Below are 19,736 nucleotides of genomic sequence, written 5' to 3'. Positions count from 1 at the left end.
TAATAAACAAAAAAATTTTTTTTTAATAAATAAAATCTTTAAAAACAAAACAAAACAAAACAAAACAAAAGAGACCTAAAGAAAAACAGAATCCGTCACCATGGTAGCTGCCCTCAATACCTCCCACCACCTCCGCCATGAGCATCACTACGTGCCAAGCCCTGTGCGAAGCCCACGACCAACCTGATCACATTTGGTTCTCACAGGGACCCTAGCAGGCCGGTATTTCATTCTCCCCACTTCACAAATAAACTCAGACAAGAAAGGCAAAATGTACTTTCTCTGGGTCCCATAGCAAGTGAGGCACAGAGAAGGTTTTGAACGCCAGTGGTATTCGACTCCTGAGCTTTGATGGAGATGATGAGAAGACAATAATGGTAGATAACATTTCTAAATACATATGTAAGAGAGACAGAGACACAGAGACAGTGACAGAGACAGAGAGACGAAGAGAGCATGTGAGCATGCTCGAGAGCCAGGGCCTCTATGAAGGCACAATCCTCCTGACAGTCCTGTGAGGAAGGTGCTCTGATTATCTGCATTCTACAGATGCAGACACTGGAGCACAGAGGAGTCAAGTGACTTGGCCAAGGTCACACAGCTGGGGAAGGCACAGTTAGATCTGAACCCACAGTCCAGGTCCTGGGTCTTGCCTCAAGCATTCATTGTGTTCATTTACAAGGTACAGCTCCTTATTCCTGTTATTTCTTCCCTCCTAATAATAAATTCTTTTATACTGGAAAAACCTCTCTTATGAAATATGTATAGTAGTGACTTTGATCATTTCATTATTTCTTTGCCAAATCTTGAATAGACCAAACCAAACAGGTTTTTGTAGTTTTTCTACTTATTTATTTTTGTTACTTCCCCAAGACATCAGAGCTAATAAAAAATAGAAAGGGAAAAGAAAATTCCCAAACACAAGCACTACTAACACTGTGGTGAATTTATTCTAATTTTTTACTACGCACAAATTTTTTAATACTATGTAAACAGTCTTATCTTCCTGATTATGTCATGGAATTTTTTCATGTTTTCATATACTCTTTAAAATAGATCATTTTAATAGATTCAAAATATTCCACTGGGTTGACAGACTGCAGTCTGTTTAACAATTTCCTTGCAGTCAGATAAAGAGGCTGCTTCCATGCCCTGCCACTGATGTTATTACTATGATAAATGACACTTCACTGCGTATCTAGGTTAGATTTCCAGAACAGGAGCACCTGGCTGGCTCACTCGGTGGAGCATGAGATTGGTGATCTCAGGGCTGTGAGTTCAAGCCCCAACGTGTGTGTAGAGGTTACTTAAAAAAATAGAAAAATTGTTAAAAAAAAAAAAAAAAAAAAAAAAAGAAAGAAATTAAAGAAAAGAAAAAAAAATTCCAGAAACAGAAGTATAGAATCAAAGGAATAAACATTTTAACACTCCGGTGGTGATTCTGATACTTTCTAAAAGGGCTAAATCAAATTAGATCCTATCATTAGTATATGAAAATGTGTCATTTCATTGAATATTACCAGCACTGAGCAGATCATTATCTTTTAAATCTTTGACACTTTGTTCTACTAAAGGCAAATGCAGCTATTTTTTTGTATTTTATTTCTTTCATTAGTTAGTGCACTTAAATCTCCCTCTAAACGTTTGCTGAGTAAACATATTTCCTTTTCAAGCTATTTAAATGTTTTCTTAATCTGTATTGAACTCACTTGTTTCCAGTGTGAAAATGGCTTTACTGTTAATCTTCATTACGGAAACAATACAGCCCACAAGCCTATGCACTAATCCACTGCCGGCTCCTCTTTCTGAACCCAACACCGTACATGGCTTGAGAAAGGAGAGAGCGGATGAACCTGAGGCAGAAGCAGCAAACATGTGAGAAGCCATGGGGGAGAAGGCAGCGGAGGGTGGAAGATGGCCAGGTGCCCATGTCCACAGGTGGGCTCTCTACACGCCACGTGCCATCGGCACGGAGACACTGCCACACCGCAGCGCCAGCCCAGGGCAAGCCGGGGACCTGCGGGCACAGCTGGGCAGAGCCCTGGCCGCCTGGCGGGCCCTCCACCTGCGGAGGTGGTTAGAGGGCTACCCAGCAACATGGATACGGGAAGAAAGCAGTGCCTGGCAGAGAACCGGGAGGTTTCCTGGGGAGCCAGACCACCTGCCAGTGGTGGGAGGTGGTCGTCGTGAAGGCACCCAGGGGTGAGGGTCCCCTAAGGTCCAGACTCACGTGGAAGGGCACCACTTAGGCCCTCCCACCAGCACGTATTACCAGTGGAAACCCAAAATCCCCCGGGGGATCATGAGCCAACAGAGAAAAAAAGAAGACATCTGAAAAGTGCAGCCTTAAGGAAATAAAATGAATGGTCTACAAGAGAAAGATTTAAATGGTCGTGTGGGGGAAAACTTGTTACCTTGTCTCCCTAAAACATACTCTCGGGAAGAGAAGGAGGAAAACCAAGGGGACGGTGAGACCTCAGGGGTAGCAGCACATACGGGGAAGGAAACAGAGGTTGGGCTGAGCCTGGAGGGGCTGTCACCAAAAGGGGCTCGTCTCACTGGCTGTCACCAATGAGACGAGGAAGCCACAGCTGGAAAGGTAAGAAGCTCGAAATTCTGGAAGACAAGTGAAAGAAGCATTTTGTGGAGGAAGGGAGATCCGTGGGGTTCAACAATGCCAATAGGCTGAAGAACTTGAGGACTACCGAGTGTCCCCTGGAAGTGGCAGAAGGGACCTTGCCAACAGTGCAGTTCAGCAGACGGGGAGAGAAAGCCTCATCTGCTTGGACTCCAAAGAGGCCCAGAGGAGGGCAAGTGGAGCCCATGGAAGGTGCTTCTCCTCCCAAGCTAAAATGCCGCAGAGAAATGGGGTGACGGCTGGGGGATGTGGCTGTGCACAAGTTACTCATGCGCACTTGGAAGGCACCGAGGACATTCACAGACTAGAGCAACAGATAAACGCACTCGGTAGTATTGTCCCACTTGTTATGTAGCACAAGTTCTAGAGGCGTCTTTTTTTAAACCACAGTGATTATAAGGGAGGACCAACTAGGCTTTTTAACTGAAAACTAATCCTAACAGTCTACTCCAAAGATGATTCTTCAGTCTGTGTTTACTTCCTGAGGTTCTGGACACCCACGTGGTAATCTAATGAGAGTTCAGAACCCTCTTTCCAGAATGTGCATATCCACATACACAAGTCTTTTTCACAGTGTTGCTGATCATCACATCACAATCTCCTGAAGCCTAACAGTGGACCCTTCTTAGAAATTCTACTTTGCAAGAGAGAGACAGAAAAACCAAGACTCTTTAACTACAGAGAGCAAGCTGATGGTCCCCAGAGGGCGGTGGCAGAGGGAGATGGGTGAAGCAGGTGATGGGAATGAAGGAGGGCACTTGTGACGAGCGCCGCGTGCTGGACAGAAGTGCTGAGTCACTGTATTGTACACCGGAAACTAATGTAACTCTGTATGTTAACCATACTGGACTTGAGCAAAAAAGAGAAATCCTAGTTTGTCCACCATGGGCTTCTCTCTCAAAATTGCACATGACTGAGTTCTATCTGAAAAGCTTTATTAGTTTTCTATCCACTCCCTCCCTATTCTTACTATCTCCTTCGTCACTTCCAGATGTTCAAACATCTGGTGTTGTTGGCTAATGGCAAGACCTTCACATGATGAGTGGCGACATCTCTGGCTGTGGTGTGGCTCCGTGCACGTCCCCTCTGCCACCACAACCGCCCCCAGTGAAGTGAAGCTGGGTGTTGGGTGCACCCCCGGCATCTACCAACCCCGCTAATCTCACAGGCACTGCCTTCTCCCTGAAAAGGGAGTGCTACAGTTGTGGCGGGTCAGCTGTGGTGAATCTGCATCCTCCCCAAATTCATGTCTAAACAGAACTTGACAATGCAATCTTCTTTCAAACAGATATAATTTGTGGATATAATTAGTTAAGATGAGGTTATACCAGGGTTAGGGGTTGAGGTTGTCAGGGTTAAAAAACAAGCAACAGAGGTTATACCAGATTCGGGTGTGTCCTAAATTCAGTGACTACCATCCTGCTAAGAAGAGGAGAGGACACACGGAGAAGGTGGTGCAGAAGCAGGGGAAGAGGGAGAGATCAGAGCAACGCCACCACAATCCAAGGAATGCCAGGAGCCACCAGCACCCAGAGGAAGCAGGGAAAGACTGTTCCCCACAGCCTTCAGAGGGAGCACGGCCTCGCCAACCCCTTGATTTCAGCCTTCTCGGCTCCAGAGTTGAATGGTGAGAATACACTTCTGTTGTCTGGAAACACCATGCGTGTGGTAACTTGTTAGAGCAGCTGCAGGAGACTAATCCGGAAGTGCTGAGTAGAAAGACCCAGGCAACACCGGAATCACTGAAACAGTCTCTCCCCAGGGCACTTCCCCAGCTTCTCCTAGTCATCTTCCAGGTTCAGTTGGAGAAGCACCAAATGAACAGCTGTCACCTCACAGCCTGTCCCTTCTAGGGACGGTGACCTCTGGCACCCCACTCCAATGGCATCCTTTCCCCATGTGAAGTTTCAAATATCAAATCTCTCCAACTTTTCTTCCCTGGGGTATGGCTTCTGTGTCACGATTAAAAATGGTTTCTCCAACCCCAAGCTTATAAAAAATATTTGCCATACTTTCTTTTCTTTCAGTGCTTTTAGGGTTTTAACTTTTTTGGTGATGGTGATGATGATGATGATGAAGATGAAAGCGGCCGCACTCAGAACACCTGTATGGGCCAAGCACTGTTTCAAGCCCTTTCCACAGATCAACTCCTTTACTCCTCACAACCGTCCTCGGGAGGCAGGCACTATTTTCATCCCCATCTTACAAAAGTGAGGCATAAAGCGATTAAGTTCCCCCAGGCCACAGGGTTGCAGGCGGGTGGAGGTGGGCTGCAAGCCCGGACTGTCTACCCCCAGAATCTCTGCTCGTATCTACAATGTCATCCTCATTCTCAGGGCACTCCAATTTCAGTATCTGGTGCAACTGAATTTAGTTTAGTGTAAGCAGTGAGGCAGAGCTTTAGCTTTTTATTCCAAATGCGTGGCCAACCACCCCAATACATATTGAATATTCTATTTTTATCCCACAGACTTAAAATGTCATCTTTATCATGGACCACATTCTCATAACTTACTTGAGTCTGTTTCTGAATCCACTGTTCTGTCACATTTCATTCCTGTAGCAGATAATAGCTCTTTATATAATAAGAGTATTATTAGCTTTTAACCTTTCTTATTTGTTACAAATATTCCATCACATACTTTTTAAATGTGGTCATAAAAATTCTTTCAAGTTTTCTTTTATTGCTTTAAAGTGCAGAAAATTTGGGAAGTATCCATTTCTATTCCCGATTTTTTTATGAGATGAATAAAGCGTTTGCATAGAGTTAGTCCATTTGGAATTCATTTGATGTATCATAAAATAATCTAAGTATATTTTTTAAGCCTGGAGGCTTAGAGGGATTTCATTCCCATCGCTATAAACAGCCCTAAAGCTCCTCACATCGTCCCCAAACCAACACCAAGCCCCGGATGCCCTGCAATGACTTCTTAATCCCTCACTCACATCTCTCATTCATTTAGGTGAGCCAGAACTTTATTCTCTATCCTGAGCCTCTCTCTCCCCTCTGTCCCAGACTGTGCCTAGGGGATGCGGCAGCAGAGAATGACTGTGGGGAGCCACCTCCAGACCCTGAGGAGAGTTCTTGTTTCCTCACATGGACGAACAGTGATTCCAACGTACATGCTGAGAAATCCCCACAAAGAGAAAGCCCGAACTATCCCCTTCCCCAATGCTAACCTTGGAATCCTTGGCCAAGTCTCACCAAAATCTTGGCTGAAAGCACAAGGTGTTGGCCCTTTGCATTCTGGAGGTCTTCAAAGGCGGAAGGAATGGGATTGCCTGAAGGCCGGTCACAGAAACTTCCAGGAGGGCTCCAGGCCAGGAGTGAAGCCATTTTCCGCCTCCCGGCTTGGCTACCTCCCTACTCCACTTGGAGCGCTTCACAGGATTTGCTCTGTTTCCTGGCCTGATAACCCCGACCCTTGGCTTCCCTAAACCTTGGTTATCACAGTGAGGTAGGCAGTTTAATATTTGCTTTTTCATGTCTTCAGGAAAAAAAAAAAAGAAATGTCTTCAACTGTGGGAAAGGCATGCCCAGGCTTTTAGGTTAAAAAGACCAGACTTTGGGCTTCAAGTCCTGGCTTTACGACCACTTGCTCGCTCTGAAGCATGAGACTTACTAGTTCACCTTGCTAAGCTGCAGATACCTCAGCAGAAGAGATGGAAATAATACTGACTTTACGGATATAATTTGTGTAAGATCTCTCCATGCCATCCCCTCTTTTCTTTCAGGCAACTGCTAGCCGCCACTCGCTGCAGGACCGCAGTCTGGTTGGCAGGCTGCCCCAGTGCCCGTCAACACCACCTCCCCCGCTTCCCGAAGAAAACACCAAAGAGAAATCCACACAAAGGACAACATCAATATAAAAGAACACTCCGTATATGATTCTCCGTATATGACATTTAAGAAAAACCAAACGATAATGGTGGTGCTGAAATCAGAAAGCAGTAGCCTGGCCTGGGGGGTAAAGAGTGGTGGTACAATGGACTGGAAAGGGGCCAAAGAGGACTTTCCGTGGTGATGAAAATGTACTTAATTTGTTTTGGGTATTGGCTATATAAGAGCACAGAATGATCCAAACACATCAACTAACACTCTAGATCAATACATTTTAATACACGTAAATTATGCCCCAATTTTTTAGCGACTGAGCCACCCAGGTACCTCCCATGCCCCAATTTTTAAAAACTTTGTCATATATAGTTCACATACTCACTTATATAATGTAGAAAGGGTTTTTTTTTTTTTTTTTTTTAACATAAATCTTCCCATAGACTTTAAGACATGATACAAAGGAGAAAAACAGGCATACCTAGATGTGATTCCTGTCTGTGGTTCCTACTATGACCATATAATTTGACATGGCTGGTCAAATTATATAACCTCCTTTTGTGTCACATTCATCCACTATAAAATGAGAAATATTTAGTATCCATCTGAAAATACTGAATGCCCTATAAAAGATAGCCCATGGTAAGTGCCAGAAACATAACAAGCACTTAATATATGTTAATCCCCTTCAATTCCTCTTCCATTTATAAATAGCAAATGGGGTGTAATACTGCAATACTTAAATTCTTTCCCTGAAATGATCACCCCAGTCATCAAAGAAGGGGGATCAGGGAGAAGGAGAAAAAGAAAAAAGAAAAAAACCTAACAAATCAACATTAGAATTTACCCTGAGGAAAAAAGCATGGCTATACACAAGGATTTATCTATAAGGATACTCATGGCATTATTCACAATAGTAAGTACCTGGAAAACTGAACAGAGACTAATTATGAAGGAATATGAAATTTTATTTTATTGTAACTAAAATATATATAGCTTAGATATAAACATAAATATGTATTAGGACAAAAAGCATTTGTCCTAGGTTGTTTTTTTTTTAAAATATTTTATTTATTTATTTGACAGAGATCACAAGTAGGCAGAGAGGCAGGCAGAGAGAGAGAAAGGGAAGCAGGCCCCCTGCTGAGCAGAGAGCCCGATGCAGCACTCAATCCCAGGACCCTGAGATCATGACCTGAGCCGAAGGCAGTGGCCCAACCCACTGAGCCACCCAGGTGCCCCAAGCATTCCTAAGTTTTAGTAGGCTATGCACTAATCAAAATTAGGACACAGAAAAAGGAGAAAGTGATATAGTACTCCTTTTATTACAAATATTGAAAAATACAGAATAATTTGTAGCTAACTTCCTACATCTGTATTAAAAGGATTATAAATTTACACATGCACACACACATAACAGAAACAATTAAAATGACAATAACCACATTTATAAAGAACTATACATAAATACATTTTTTTAAGCAAACTAAAATAGAATGAGGTCCAGTAGTGTCAAAGATAAAGAATATCAGAGTTTTTTTGAAAAACACTCTTTGCTAAACTTGTAGCGTCAAATGAAGTAAACCTTTTTTAGCCAAGGTAAAAATATTCCAGACCACCTATCAATTGTTTTAGTCCATACTGACTAATTGTAATAAAGCATGATGACAGACAGAAATATTCCATGAAGCTAAATACGACCAAGTCCATCAATAGTCTTTAAGTCTGTCCTTCCATGATGATAACATCACTACAGAGCGATTCTCCCCACACCTGCCAGACACTAAACACTGCCATCAGCATTCTAAGACACTTGTAAGGAAAGCATTAACAGGTCCTGCCACATTATCTCACTGTGACTATTTCTCCATTACAGGGTGCTCCAGATGATAATTTGGCCTGAGCTAGTTGCTGGTTATCTGGACGTTATGTTCTCAGTAATATTTCTCCAAATCCAAATGTAAACAGTAAGCTAAGAGCCTTAAGACATCTTCAAAAGTACCATTCAAAGAGCTCTGTTTACAAGCAATATTTCTCATAACAGAAAGTTCCTGGGAATCCTGTGTGTCAAAAACAGGGTACAAGAAGGAAGTCTCAAGAACCCCAAAGCTGCCCTTGTTTCTAAAACCACTTAAGTCTTATAGAAACTAATTTCATACTCACTGAAATATTCATGTGCAGATGAAATAGTGCTGTACAAAAGGAGGAATGTTTCATATTCTGAATTTGGGGAGCAAAGGAAGAGTGAGAGGAAAACTAGATTAAAATACTAGCTGGCTAGAAATTGTTTAAAACTTATTTTCCTTCCAGTGCAGTTAACGCACAGCATTACCCAGTCTCAGGTGCACATTATAGGGGTTCAACGGGCTCCACATATTACAGTGCTCATCACGATAATCCCCTTCCTCTATTGTACCCTTCCCCTCTGGTGACTATCAGTTTATTCTCTGTAGTTAAGAGTCTGTTTTTTCAACAGGTAGAAAAGGCAAAGAACAAAACTGTCTTTAAGGAATATCAGTAGATTCCCCAGGGCTGCGTTCTATGACAGGTCATCAATTTCATCTTCTGCTTCGTGATGCTGTCTTCGGTGTTCTCCATTCTCCTAGTCAGTCCATCTACACATTTCTATTTTAAAAATCAATATGCTGAACTCCAAGACCTTTCACTGATTATTTTAAAAAGATATGTTATGCACTCATTTCTGAGTATATAAATTTTACTTATTAATAAATTCTTGTTCTGGTTGATTGTAAAAAAAAAAAAAGAGTCTGTTTTTTAGTTTGTCTCCTTTTTTCCCTTTGTTCATTTTTTTTTTTTGCGTCCTAAATTCCACATGTGAGTGAAATGATATGGTATTTGTCTTTCACTGTCTTATTTCACTCAGCATTACACTTTCTAGAATCCATCCATGTTTTTGCAAATGGCAAGAGTTCATTCTTTTTTATGACTGCATAGTATTCCATCGTGTGTGTGTGCGTGCGCATGTGCACGTGTGCGTGTGGGTGTACACAAATACATCTTCTTTATCCATTCATCTATTGATGAGTACTTGGGTTGCTTCCCTAATTTGGCTATTGAAAATACTGCTACCATAAACATTGTTATATCTATCCCTTCGAATCAGTGTTTTTGTATTCTTAGGATAAATACCCAGTAGTGCAAATACTGAATCACAGGGTAGTAATATTTTTAACTTTTCGAGGAATCTCCATACTGCTTCCCAGAGTAGCTGCACCAGTTTGCATTCCCACCAACAGCACACGAGGTTTTCTCTTTCTCTGAATCCTGGCCAACACTTGTCGCTTAGCTGGCTATAAATTTAAACTAAATCCTAATAATTTTCTTTAGAAAACCAAAAAATTGTCACTTTAGTTCAGGATTAGAATATTTAAATGGAAATCAGAATGTGATTTTTTTCCATGGGTAAAAATTCCTCATGATTAGATTTGCTTGAAGGAGTGAAAAGCTCCATGAACACCAAAATATGTTTGAAAAATCTAAGATAAAAGTTCCATCAAAATATCTCAATATGTGTTACAAGAAGTTTGCGGGGGGGTAGAGTGGGGTTTCTCTTAAGACTTTTTTTTCCCTTTTCTGAAAAATGCTCAAAATGCATCTCTATGCGTTCAGAACTAAGGTTGGATAAATGGAAAGAAAAAAGTAATCCTTTGTTATAGAATCATTCTTTACATTAAATAAGCTTTGCTTCCTCTTTTGGTCTTCATTAAAAACTTAAGAAAAAACATTTTTACTTCAAAATGAATTGTATTGACTGAGAACTGTCCAGAATTCCACAGAATACACTATTGTGTGAGTCTCTTCAATATTTTTCAGGCAAGCCTACTGAAGGATTTCTAAGCATGTGTTCTTACAATTCCAATGAATTAGTTTCAGTATACAACATGCAAAATCAACAACTGAAAGTTTCATCTTCAGAATCAAACACAGGTTATTTTTGCCAGAGTTTTCTCCTTGGTATCTGTCACTGTGAATACCAATATATTATTCTAAATATCACTTCTCTCCCAGTACAGTTACAGATACTCAAATACACCAGTATTATTCTAGACATGTGTAAGAATTTATTTCCATCCTGAGAGAGAAGGAGATTCCTAAGCTGGGAATGGTGGGAGAGACAGAAGAACAACTGAAGATGGTCAATACATTTCCAGCTAACTTAATTACAAGAGACTGGAATGATCAAGGCTAAACCTATTTTACTCTAAACCATCTTCAGTAAAGCAAATGTTTCATTTTGTCTCACCTTTCTTTTGGAATCGAGTCCTCTCGGGTCCAACATAGCTAGATGGCATGGCATATTTGATACATAGAAGTCAACTGAAATCAGCAATATCTTGATGACTTTATAATTCTTTATGATGTGGAAGTAACAGCTTTCAGAACAATCTTTGAACAGTTATTTTGATAGCATTAGTTTCCTTAAAACAAAGCAGGAAGATACATACATATGTTCCAGAGTCCAACATACCTTATGAATGTCCAAATCTATCCCATAAAGCCATGATAAGAAATTAGTTAATACACATCGAGTGCTTAGAATAGTGTCTGGCACACAGCCAGCCCTCAATACGTGATAGTTATTACGACTCTACCATGCCCCACCTTGACCTGCTTTATGTGCCTTGAAAAGCACAGGAGAATAAGTGAGAGATAAAAACAGAAAAGACCCCGCCCCCACGTGCTTCGTGCTCATGTACCATAACCACTCAAGTCCATCTCTCACAGAAGAGGGGCCTAACCTCTTCTGTTGGGTTCCTTATATAAAACCAACTCCAAGAGTGCCAAGCATAGAGGGATGATCAGTATTTTCTCAGTAAAATCCAAAAAGCTAGTCTGGTAAGTCAATTATTACTAATCCTTAGGAAATCTGAAGGATTGCTGTGAGTTAAAACATGGATTCAGGGGGGGAATTCCACCAGCAACAGAAAGAAAACCAGATCAGTTAGAGACCAGGAACACATGAGAGAAGATTAATGGGATGAGACTGACCAAGGAGTCAGTTCTCAGACACCTCAGGCAGACATGACATCCCCAGCAGCAACACTGGCAGGGCGACAACTTGGGAGTATCAACCCTTCCAGAACTTCACACCCCTTTCTGATGTGTGTGTGGTTTATTCGGCTGAGCCTACAGGACTCCTTTAGGTTCCCTTCCTGCTCTGATGGTTTATAATTCTAAAGAGTGCTGGGGTTGAGCCAGTGGTGGTGTCTAAATGAGGAGTGCCGGACTTGAATGTTTTGTGCACAATTGTAAAATGTGAAAGAAAAAGAACCCAGAATTTATTTCAAGTATAAAATGGAATAAACTCCCAATATAAACTATTTATATTCTCTCTGAGACTTTAGGAACAGGCTTCAGAATGCTTTCTAGTAAAGAAGGATCATTTTAAAAATTACAGTTGAAGTAAATAGGAGATGAGCACTTTGGGATCTCTGCCCCATCCTCAGTGGTTTGGTAACATACCAAGATCTGTTCAGAGCCTCATCTGTACCCTTTGTCCACAGGCTAAGTGTAGAAGAGAAAGAACTGCCTCCACCGAGAATTTCAGCTCTCTTTACAGGACTGGCAGGAAACCATGCAAATAGATCTGCCAGGGCTCCTAGCTTCTCTCAGATGTAAAATTCAGCTCTGCCTCCATTCATGTTTTAATTGATCTTTATGCTATAGAATTCAAGTCCCTTCTTTCTATAATAGAAGGTCAATATACAATATTTAGAAAGGACAGAAGGGTAAAAGAAAAAGAGACCTGATTCAAAGGGGTCAACATACGTCCTGGAAGTAGGTACATCTTTCTACTCGAAGCCAAAGATCTTTCAAGTGAATGTCCCAGAAGCTGAGCCTTTAAGTAACATGGCCAGTCATACAACTGAGCTTGCAAGACCATGCATCTAGGTCGAGGACTGGGGCTACAGGGCAGGGCCCAAATAAGGTAAATTTTGAAACAGCTGGAGTACAGACAATACTATGTAGAAATAGTAAGGTATTGTCATATGTCAGATGTTATTTTTGCTTTTTCATAATTTCAACTTCATCATTTTATTTTTTTTAAAGATTTTTATTTATTTATCTGACACAGAGAGAAAGGCAGCAAGAGAGGGAACACAAGCAGGTGGAGTGGGAGAGGGAGAAGCAGGCTTCCTGCTGAGCAGGGAGTCCAATGTAGGGTTCAATCCTAGGACTCTGGAATCATGACCTGAGCTGAAGGCAGACGCTTAACGACTGAGTCACCCAGGTGCCCCCAACGTCATCATTTTAAATAGCATGTGCTGATTAATGCAAATAAAATGTTGTATTTTCAAGCCCCCTGACTTTGTAACCCCGAGGCGTCTACACAGCCTTGTCTGTGTACAATCTTCAACCACAAGATGACAAACACAATGGCTTCAAGTCTCCTGTGTTTTCTGAAAGGATCTAATACTTTTTTGGACAGTGTTAGACTTAACCATTCTGACTTCATCTCACCAAGAGGACCATTTCACTAAACACTGCAAAGAAAACATTAGTCTTCATTTCTGGATTGTTCAAAACATCTGAAAGTATATAATAAATGCTTGTTCAATGAGTGAATAAATGAGCATGGGGCTTATTCCAGCTATTCCACTGAGATAACCAAAGCAATAAATCACAACAAACATCATTCTGACTGTATGTACAGAAACCACATATCAAATATTCTTAACTAAGTCACAATAACATTCAGTCTATGACTACACAGACATATTTGACATTGGAATGTCAGAATATGTAACGAAGAATATTCAACTAGAGGAAAAAAATGCTCATTTTATATATCACATGTGTTTAACAAAATTTTCCTATGTATAGTCAAAGAAACAATTTGTATCACTCAGATGATTCTGGTCACTAATTCTGACGGGACACAGAAGCGTGCAGGGTTGGGGGGTTCCCCACACTACCAACTCAATTCTGACACTATTTTCCCAGAGAGAGCATCAGATCCCACAGATGGAGGTCTCAGTCCTGTAAGACTGCCAATTGCTCCACCTCCCCACTCCACATGCCAGCCCCAAGTCCAGGTTGGCCCTTATACTTTAGAGACTGGAGGTTCCAAACCCCACCCTTTGGATTTGATTAATTTGCTAGAGCAGTAAGTTCAGAGAACTCTAAGAAACATTTGACTTACTAGATTACCGGTTTATTATGAAAAGATGTAACTTAGGTACAGCCAGACAGTAGAAGTGCATAAGGCAAAGTATGTGGGAAAGGGCATGATTCTTGCATGCTCTCTCGGGGTGCACCATTCTCCTGGCACCTCCACGTGTTATCCAACCCAGAAGCTCTTCGAACCCTATCCTGTTGGGGTTTTTTGGAAGCTCAGTTACACAGACATGATTGATTAAGTCACTGCCATTGGTGACAGAGTTCAATTTCCACACCTACTCCCTTCCCAGGAGGTAATGGGGGGAGAGGAGTGGAGGTTATGAGAATGAGAGTTCCAACCCTCTAATCACATGGTTGATACCCTGGCAACCATCTCCATCCTTAGTGCTTTCCAAAAGTCACCTCATTAACACAATTCAAGACACTTTTACGGCTGTCTTTGCTTAGGAAATTCCAAAGGTTTTTGGAGCCCTGTGCCAGAAACCACAATCAAAGCCAAATACATATTTAGTCAATATCACAATCATATAATCAAGCACGAACATCAATCACAAGTTGAAAAAACAAAATATGAATATTTTACCTGAACGTCTTTGTATTTGTCTCGTAAGTCCAAGAGCCGGTGATAAGCTTTAATGGCTTCTGAAAATTCCCCAACATCAGTGCTAGTGAGAATGTAGTTTTCCCAGATCTGCCAGTGTTCATAGTTGCACTTGAGAGCTTCTTGCAAAGTTCTAAAAGCTTTTTCTCTGTTGAAGGTCAGATTTTAAAGAGAATGATAATGAATAATCATAGCTAAAGAAACCACAGCTTCAGGCATAAAATGCTAATGTGAACTTCCTGTCAGTACTTAGTCATTCATGTTAATAAACAGAATTTGAGACCCAAACAACCCCAAACCACCTCAAATTTCCCTAAAAATTTTTTAAAAATTTTAAAGGAGCTCATACGGGACCATTGAATCACTGCCTCTGAAGCTAATAATACAGTATACGTTAATTGAATTTAAATTAAAAATTAATAAAATAAAAATTTTAAAGGAGCAAGAAATTGCAAAACATAAACAGGTAGAAACGAAACAAGGACAGGGAGATGTAAATAAAAACCAGTTGGAAATTTTGGAATTGAAAGAGACATTTGAAACAAACAAAACCTCAATAGGTGACAGAACACTAGACGGCACACAAGGAGAAAACTGATGAACTAGAAAGCAATAGTGAGAAATCCACAAGGAATGCAGATTAAAAAATAAAAGAGGGGTGCCTGGGTGGCTCAGTGGGTTAAAGCCTCTGCCTTCAGCTCAGGTCATGATCCCAGGGTCCTGGGATTGAGCCCCACGTCAGGCTCTCTGCTCAGCGGGGAGCCTGCTTCTTCCTCTCTCTGCCTGCCTCTCTGCTTACTTGTCACCTCTGTCTGTCAAATAAATAAATAAAATCTTTTAAAAGAAATAAAATAAAAGAGCAAAGAAAGAGGAAAGTATGAGAGGCTTAAACATACATTTGATAGATATGCCATCATAAATAGATACAGAAAATGTCAGGACAAGGTATTTGAAAAGATAGAGCTGAGCATTTCCCACAACTGAACAAAGATGGAAATTCTATGATCAAAAGTATATTTTTGTACGAAATTTTATAAATAAAGACAAACAACACCTAGGTATATTGTATGAAATTGCAAAACATAAAGATAATCCTAAAACCTACAAAAGAATGACAATGAGAATGGCAGATATTTCATTAGCAACAAAAGATGTAGAAAACAAGAGACTAGTACATGTAAAGCACTGCATGAAAATAATTGTCAAGCCTAAAATTTTATAACCAGCTAAACTTACTATTCGAGTAAATGAGAAGTCAAACACTTTCAGATGTACAAGGACTAAATTTATCATCTACTCCCCCTAACTTAAAAGAACTACTGAAGTACCCTCTCTTGCAAAAATAAAAGGGAATTCAGACAGAAAGGGATACAATAAATGATCGATAGTGAGAACAGAAATTGATGAAATATGTCATTATATTTAACAAATTATTGAGAACAAAAATTACTAGTTGTTTGTGGAAAAAAAGTATAACTGACCATAGTCTCCAAAATTAAATAAGAAATCAACAGTAAATAGCTAAAGTATATATATATATATGCCTGGAAACTTAAAGATGCACTCCTAACAAAAAAAAAAGAAAGAAAGGAAACCACAGTGAGGAAACAAAGAGACTCATATTAGAAAATAAAAAATATTTAGAACTTTGAAAATACTATATATCACCAACTGCAGGACATAACTAAAGCAGTATTTTTAGAGGGAAATTTGTGATCTTAAGTGCATTTATTACAAAAAAATGACAATAAATTAGTAAAAACATTCAACTTAACATTATAGAAAAAACCAAACTTAAGAAAGAAGAAAATAATAAATTAAATATAATGAAAGAATAGAAATGATTAACAAAACCAAAAGCTGCCTCTTAGGAAAAAAATGAGACAAATGTGTAACTAAATTCCATTTAGAATAAAAGAAAACGGCACAAATAAGATTAGTAATTTAAATAATTAAATTTTAATTTAATTTAATTTAAATAAATAATTTAAATATTAAAAAAATAAGCAAATGCTATGAACAAATCATACAAATGAGCTAAAGAAACAGAAAGCCAGATAAATCAATTAAAATTAAAACAAAGGTAGGCAATTTTACAGAAGAGGCATACCAAACCATCAAGGAATTCTTATACAAGCCACTTCAGAAAAGAGAAAAAGACCATTAAAACTTGATACCAACAAGGGAATCAACAGAACTTCATGTCACCTTGTCTAGAAGTTTAACATCTCAGCAAACAAAAAGATGCTTAATGCTTTACTCCCCTGTCTGGACGAGATTATAATTCCTTTATGGAACATGAATATTTCACTGGACAATTACAGTAACCTTCTTCAAATGTATGCTGTCAATCTGCTTTTCCAAAGCCATTTTGAGTTTGTTAATTTAGGACTACCAGCTCCACCTCCGTTTCCTTGCTGAGCCCCACAGTGTTTCATCAAGGCATCTCCTCCTCCATGACTTTAAGGCAAATTTTGGAGGGGATAATGGAGATTCTTCTGGCCATCCCAGGCCATTGCTCTGAGAATCACTCCATGAAGCATTTAATCGATTTCTAATATACCTATGGTACCAATCAAAATAACGTCCTTATAGTCAAGTCCTTTTTAGTCTTCTCATTAGCAGCCAATTCACTGCAGTTTAATTTTTTTATTCTCTACATTAAACAATTTACCTAAAGTGGTTATCAAACCTACTGATTCATTTATCCCTTGGCCCACCATCTTTCAGAGTTAAAAATGAAGGTACCCTTGCTGTAACCCTTCTTCAAATTTAGCCTTGAATTTTTTGGGGCGGGGGGAGAGTGTGTGTGGTGTATCTTTTTCCCTTTCCTGGTTCTGCTCCCTACTCCCATCTCCCACGTAACAACAACTGCTCAGCAGTCGTAGACTGAGATTGCAGTTCTCCCATCTGCATGGGGGTGGGTGAGGCTGGCCTGTTGGCACAGAACTTGACAGGCAGCAGTGTAGGCAGGAGCACTATCCTCTGTCCTACATGTCCTCTCATCCATTGACCACAATCTCCTGGCCTTGGAAGTTTTTGCTATGAATTCCTTTTTCCTAAGTGTGGCTTCTTCGTAAGGATCTTCAGTTCAGGATTCACTTATCTAGCCCACAATGGTTGTGAAATTTGCTATAAAAGTTAAAGATGGAAGATTTTACCAAAGGACTGGCAGGGATACGATGCCCGGGGAACCAGATGAAATAGCAAAAAGAGCGTGTTAGTGAAGAACCCCGGGAGAGCAAAGGGACAGACAAGATGGTTAAAGGGTCCCTCTTAGGCATGGACAGGATTGTTTTGAGAGAAGCGGTCATAATTTACCCCTGATGTAACAATCTCATGAGTCAAAACTGAGCTATGTCTGGAACCGCAGCAAAGAAAGGAAAGAGCAAAAAGGCAAGAATAAAGCGGTGATTCACCTTTGACCTTACAACCCCACTTTTACACAAAAACCTATTTGTGGAGTTGCAGGAAGACAAGAAAGCACCAAAAAGAAGTTGAACAATGCGCAGTTCCCCCTATGAGGGAAAGTGGAATTCTTAGGGTTAATGGGCTGGAAAACAAGGTAGAGTATCAAAAGCTTCACTACATAGAGAGTTATCAGGGTTACCAGAAAAACCCACTGAGATCACTCTACAACTATGACAGGGATTTCCCCTGCCCCTTGCTTTAAACCAAAAGGTCCCTAGGGAATTTTAACACAATCACTTGCAATCAGGAACATAATATTATTTTCCAAAGAGCGCAGTAGAAAAAACAGTACTTTATTTATGTAGCTTGTCATCCAAGTGCAGCAGAAGTATTTCAGTGTAATGTGGATTTAATGATATCTTCAGAAGTATCTTGTGAATCCACAAAGAAAAATTAAATTAGGTTTGCAAATAAGGCCAAATGAAAATGGAAACAGATCCATCCTCTCCTTCATTTGCTAAAACTCTCGCAATACCAATCCTTGTCTCTTCCCTTCCTTTGGCTTTTTATGGCCGGTCAAGAAGGCCAGTTGGTTGTCCCCTTTATAAATTGGCATGTGCCCCTTTTTTTCCAGACTAGTTATCTCCCGCCTGGACTGTTACAGCAGCTGTCTCCTGACTGGGTTTCCAGCCCCCAGTTTCCTCTCCAGTCTGTCTCACACTGCCACCAGATAAATCTTCCCCAAATGCTTCTTTCTTCATGAAACTGCCCCCACGGAAAGCTCTGGCATCTTACTGCCAACGGGACGATCTCAACTTGTTAGTCAGATCATCAGAACACACTGCAATTTGACTCCAACCTTCTCTGTCTCTACAGACCTCACTATAATCCACGGCTGGTGTAGGTTACTCGCTCTGCATGTGATCACATTTCCCTTTGCCTGAGAGGCTTCCCTCTGTCCCATCTACTCCTTCTTCAAATTTTAGCTTGAGTCCTGCATTCTCTCAGAGGAGTTCCGGAACCAAGACCATAATCCTTCTCTCTTCTGAGACCCACACACAGTGTCTGGCATAGATCGAGGGTTCTACAAATATCACGTACGGTTATTATAGCTCTCCTTCTATTTCCCACTTGATATTTACCATGCACGACTTCTAAAATAACACAGCCTGATATTTTACTTTTTAAATCTATAATTCCTGAAGACACTGGTTCACATTTGTATTTCTCAGTAATACCTAATATGCAGCAAGCAATCAGGAAGAATCCACCGAGTTGACCAACGACAGGTATGCATCCTCCTGTCGTGTAATGGAATTAAGGATGCAAAACGTCAGTATCAAATAAGATTCCAAATAATATTTCTTATTTTATTACACAGTAAATGCTTTAGAAAAATAAACTACATTGAGAATTCAAATGGCTATAGTAAGTCATTATAATTCAAAGGTATGGATGGGCCTGGGGGAAAGGAGTAAAGGCACTAAGTTCAGTGGAAAAAAATCTTGTTCATTTTGGAAACTGAGTTCTTCATATTTGTTTGATGTACTTACTTTTGTTTTAGTCGGATATAGGAAGTTGATAAATTGTTCCAAGCTTCAGCATTCTGAAATGATAGAGAACTCAGTTATAGGCTATTCTCGTTTAGGTAATAGCATAGTTCCTACAACCCAAAGTATAACATATTTTTCTAGTCCAAGAGGTGCTCTTTACAATCTTTACAATTTTCATAAGGTATGTTTAAGGTATATGAGAAAATGAAATAAATTAAAATTAACTTTATAATTTAAAACAAAAGTACTCAAGAAACTGACATAACTATTATAGCACTCAGTTGGAATTTAGCTAAGATTTCCAAATTTAAATTTCCAAAGTAACAGGATAATCTGCAATATAATTTACACAGTATATAGATTTATTACAAATTCAAGGTGATGCAGAATATTATTTATCATATCTTAAAAGCCTTTGCTATTTTACCATCATCCTTCATCAGATAGGAGAAGAAAGAAGTATGTGTTCTCCAGTGTTATTTCTAAGTATTTCATCAATCAAACGTACTTCTCTACCTATTCCTCTGTGCCATGACAAAAATAAAGTCATTACAT

The 19,736-nt window shown here is 40.0% G+C and overlaps 1 protein-coding gene across 3 annotated transcripts in view; it reads right to left on the bottom strand.

Moving 5' to 3' along the window:
- The window catches only part of TTC27 (tetratricopeptide repeat domain 27), a 169,517-nt gene that overhangs the window by 13,821 nt on the left and 135,960 nt on the right, over positions 1–19,736 (bottom strand). For all 3 annotated transcript variants that reach the window (XM_059188599.1, XM_059188597.1, XM_059188598.1), the window contains 2 exons: positions 19,182–19,234; positions 14,200–14,365 (listed from right to left, as the gene is read on the bottom strand). In XM_059188599.1, the coding sequence (XP_059044582.1) occupies positions 14,200–14,365; positions 19,182–19,234 (219 nt within the window). The remainder of the gene's footprint in view (positions 1–14,199; positions 14,366–19,181; positions 19,235–19,736) is intronic.

This window comes from Mustela lutreola, chromosome 9 (genome assembly GCF_030435805.1).
Source record: "Mustela lutreola isolate mMusLut2 chromosome 9, mMusLut2.pri, whole genome shotgun sequence".
Classification (NCBI taxonomy): domain Eukaryota; kingdom Metazoa; phylum Chordata; class Mammalia; order Carnivora; family Mustelidae; genus Mustela; species Mustela lutreola.
Note: the sequence above shows the minus strand (reverse complement) of the source record. Positions and strands in the feature narration are given on the sequence as shown.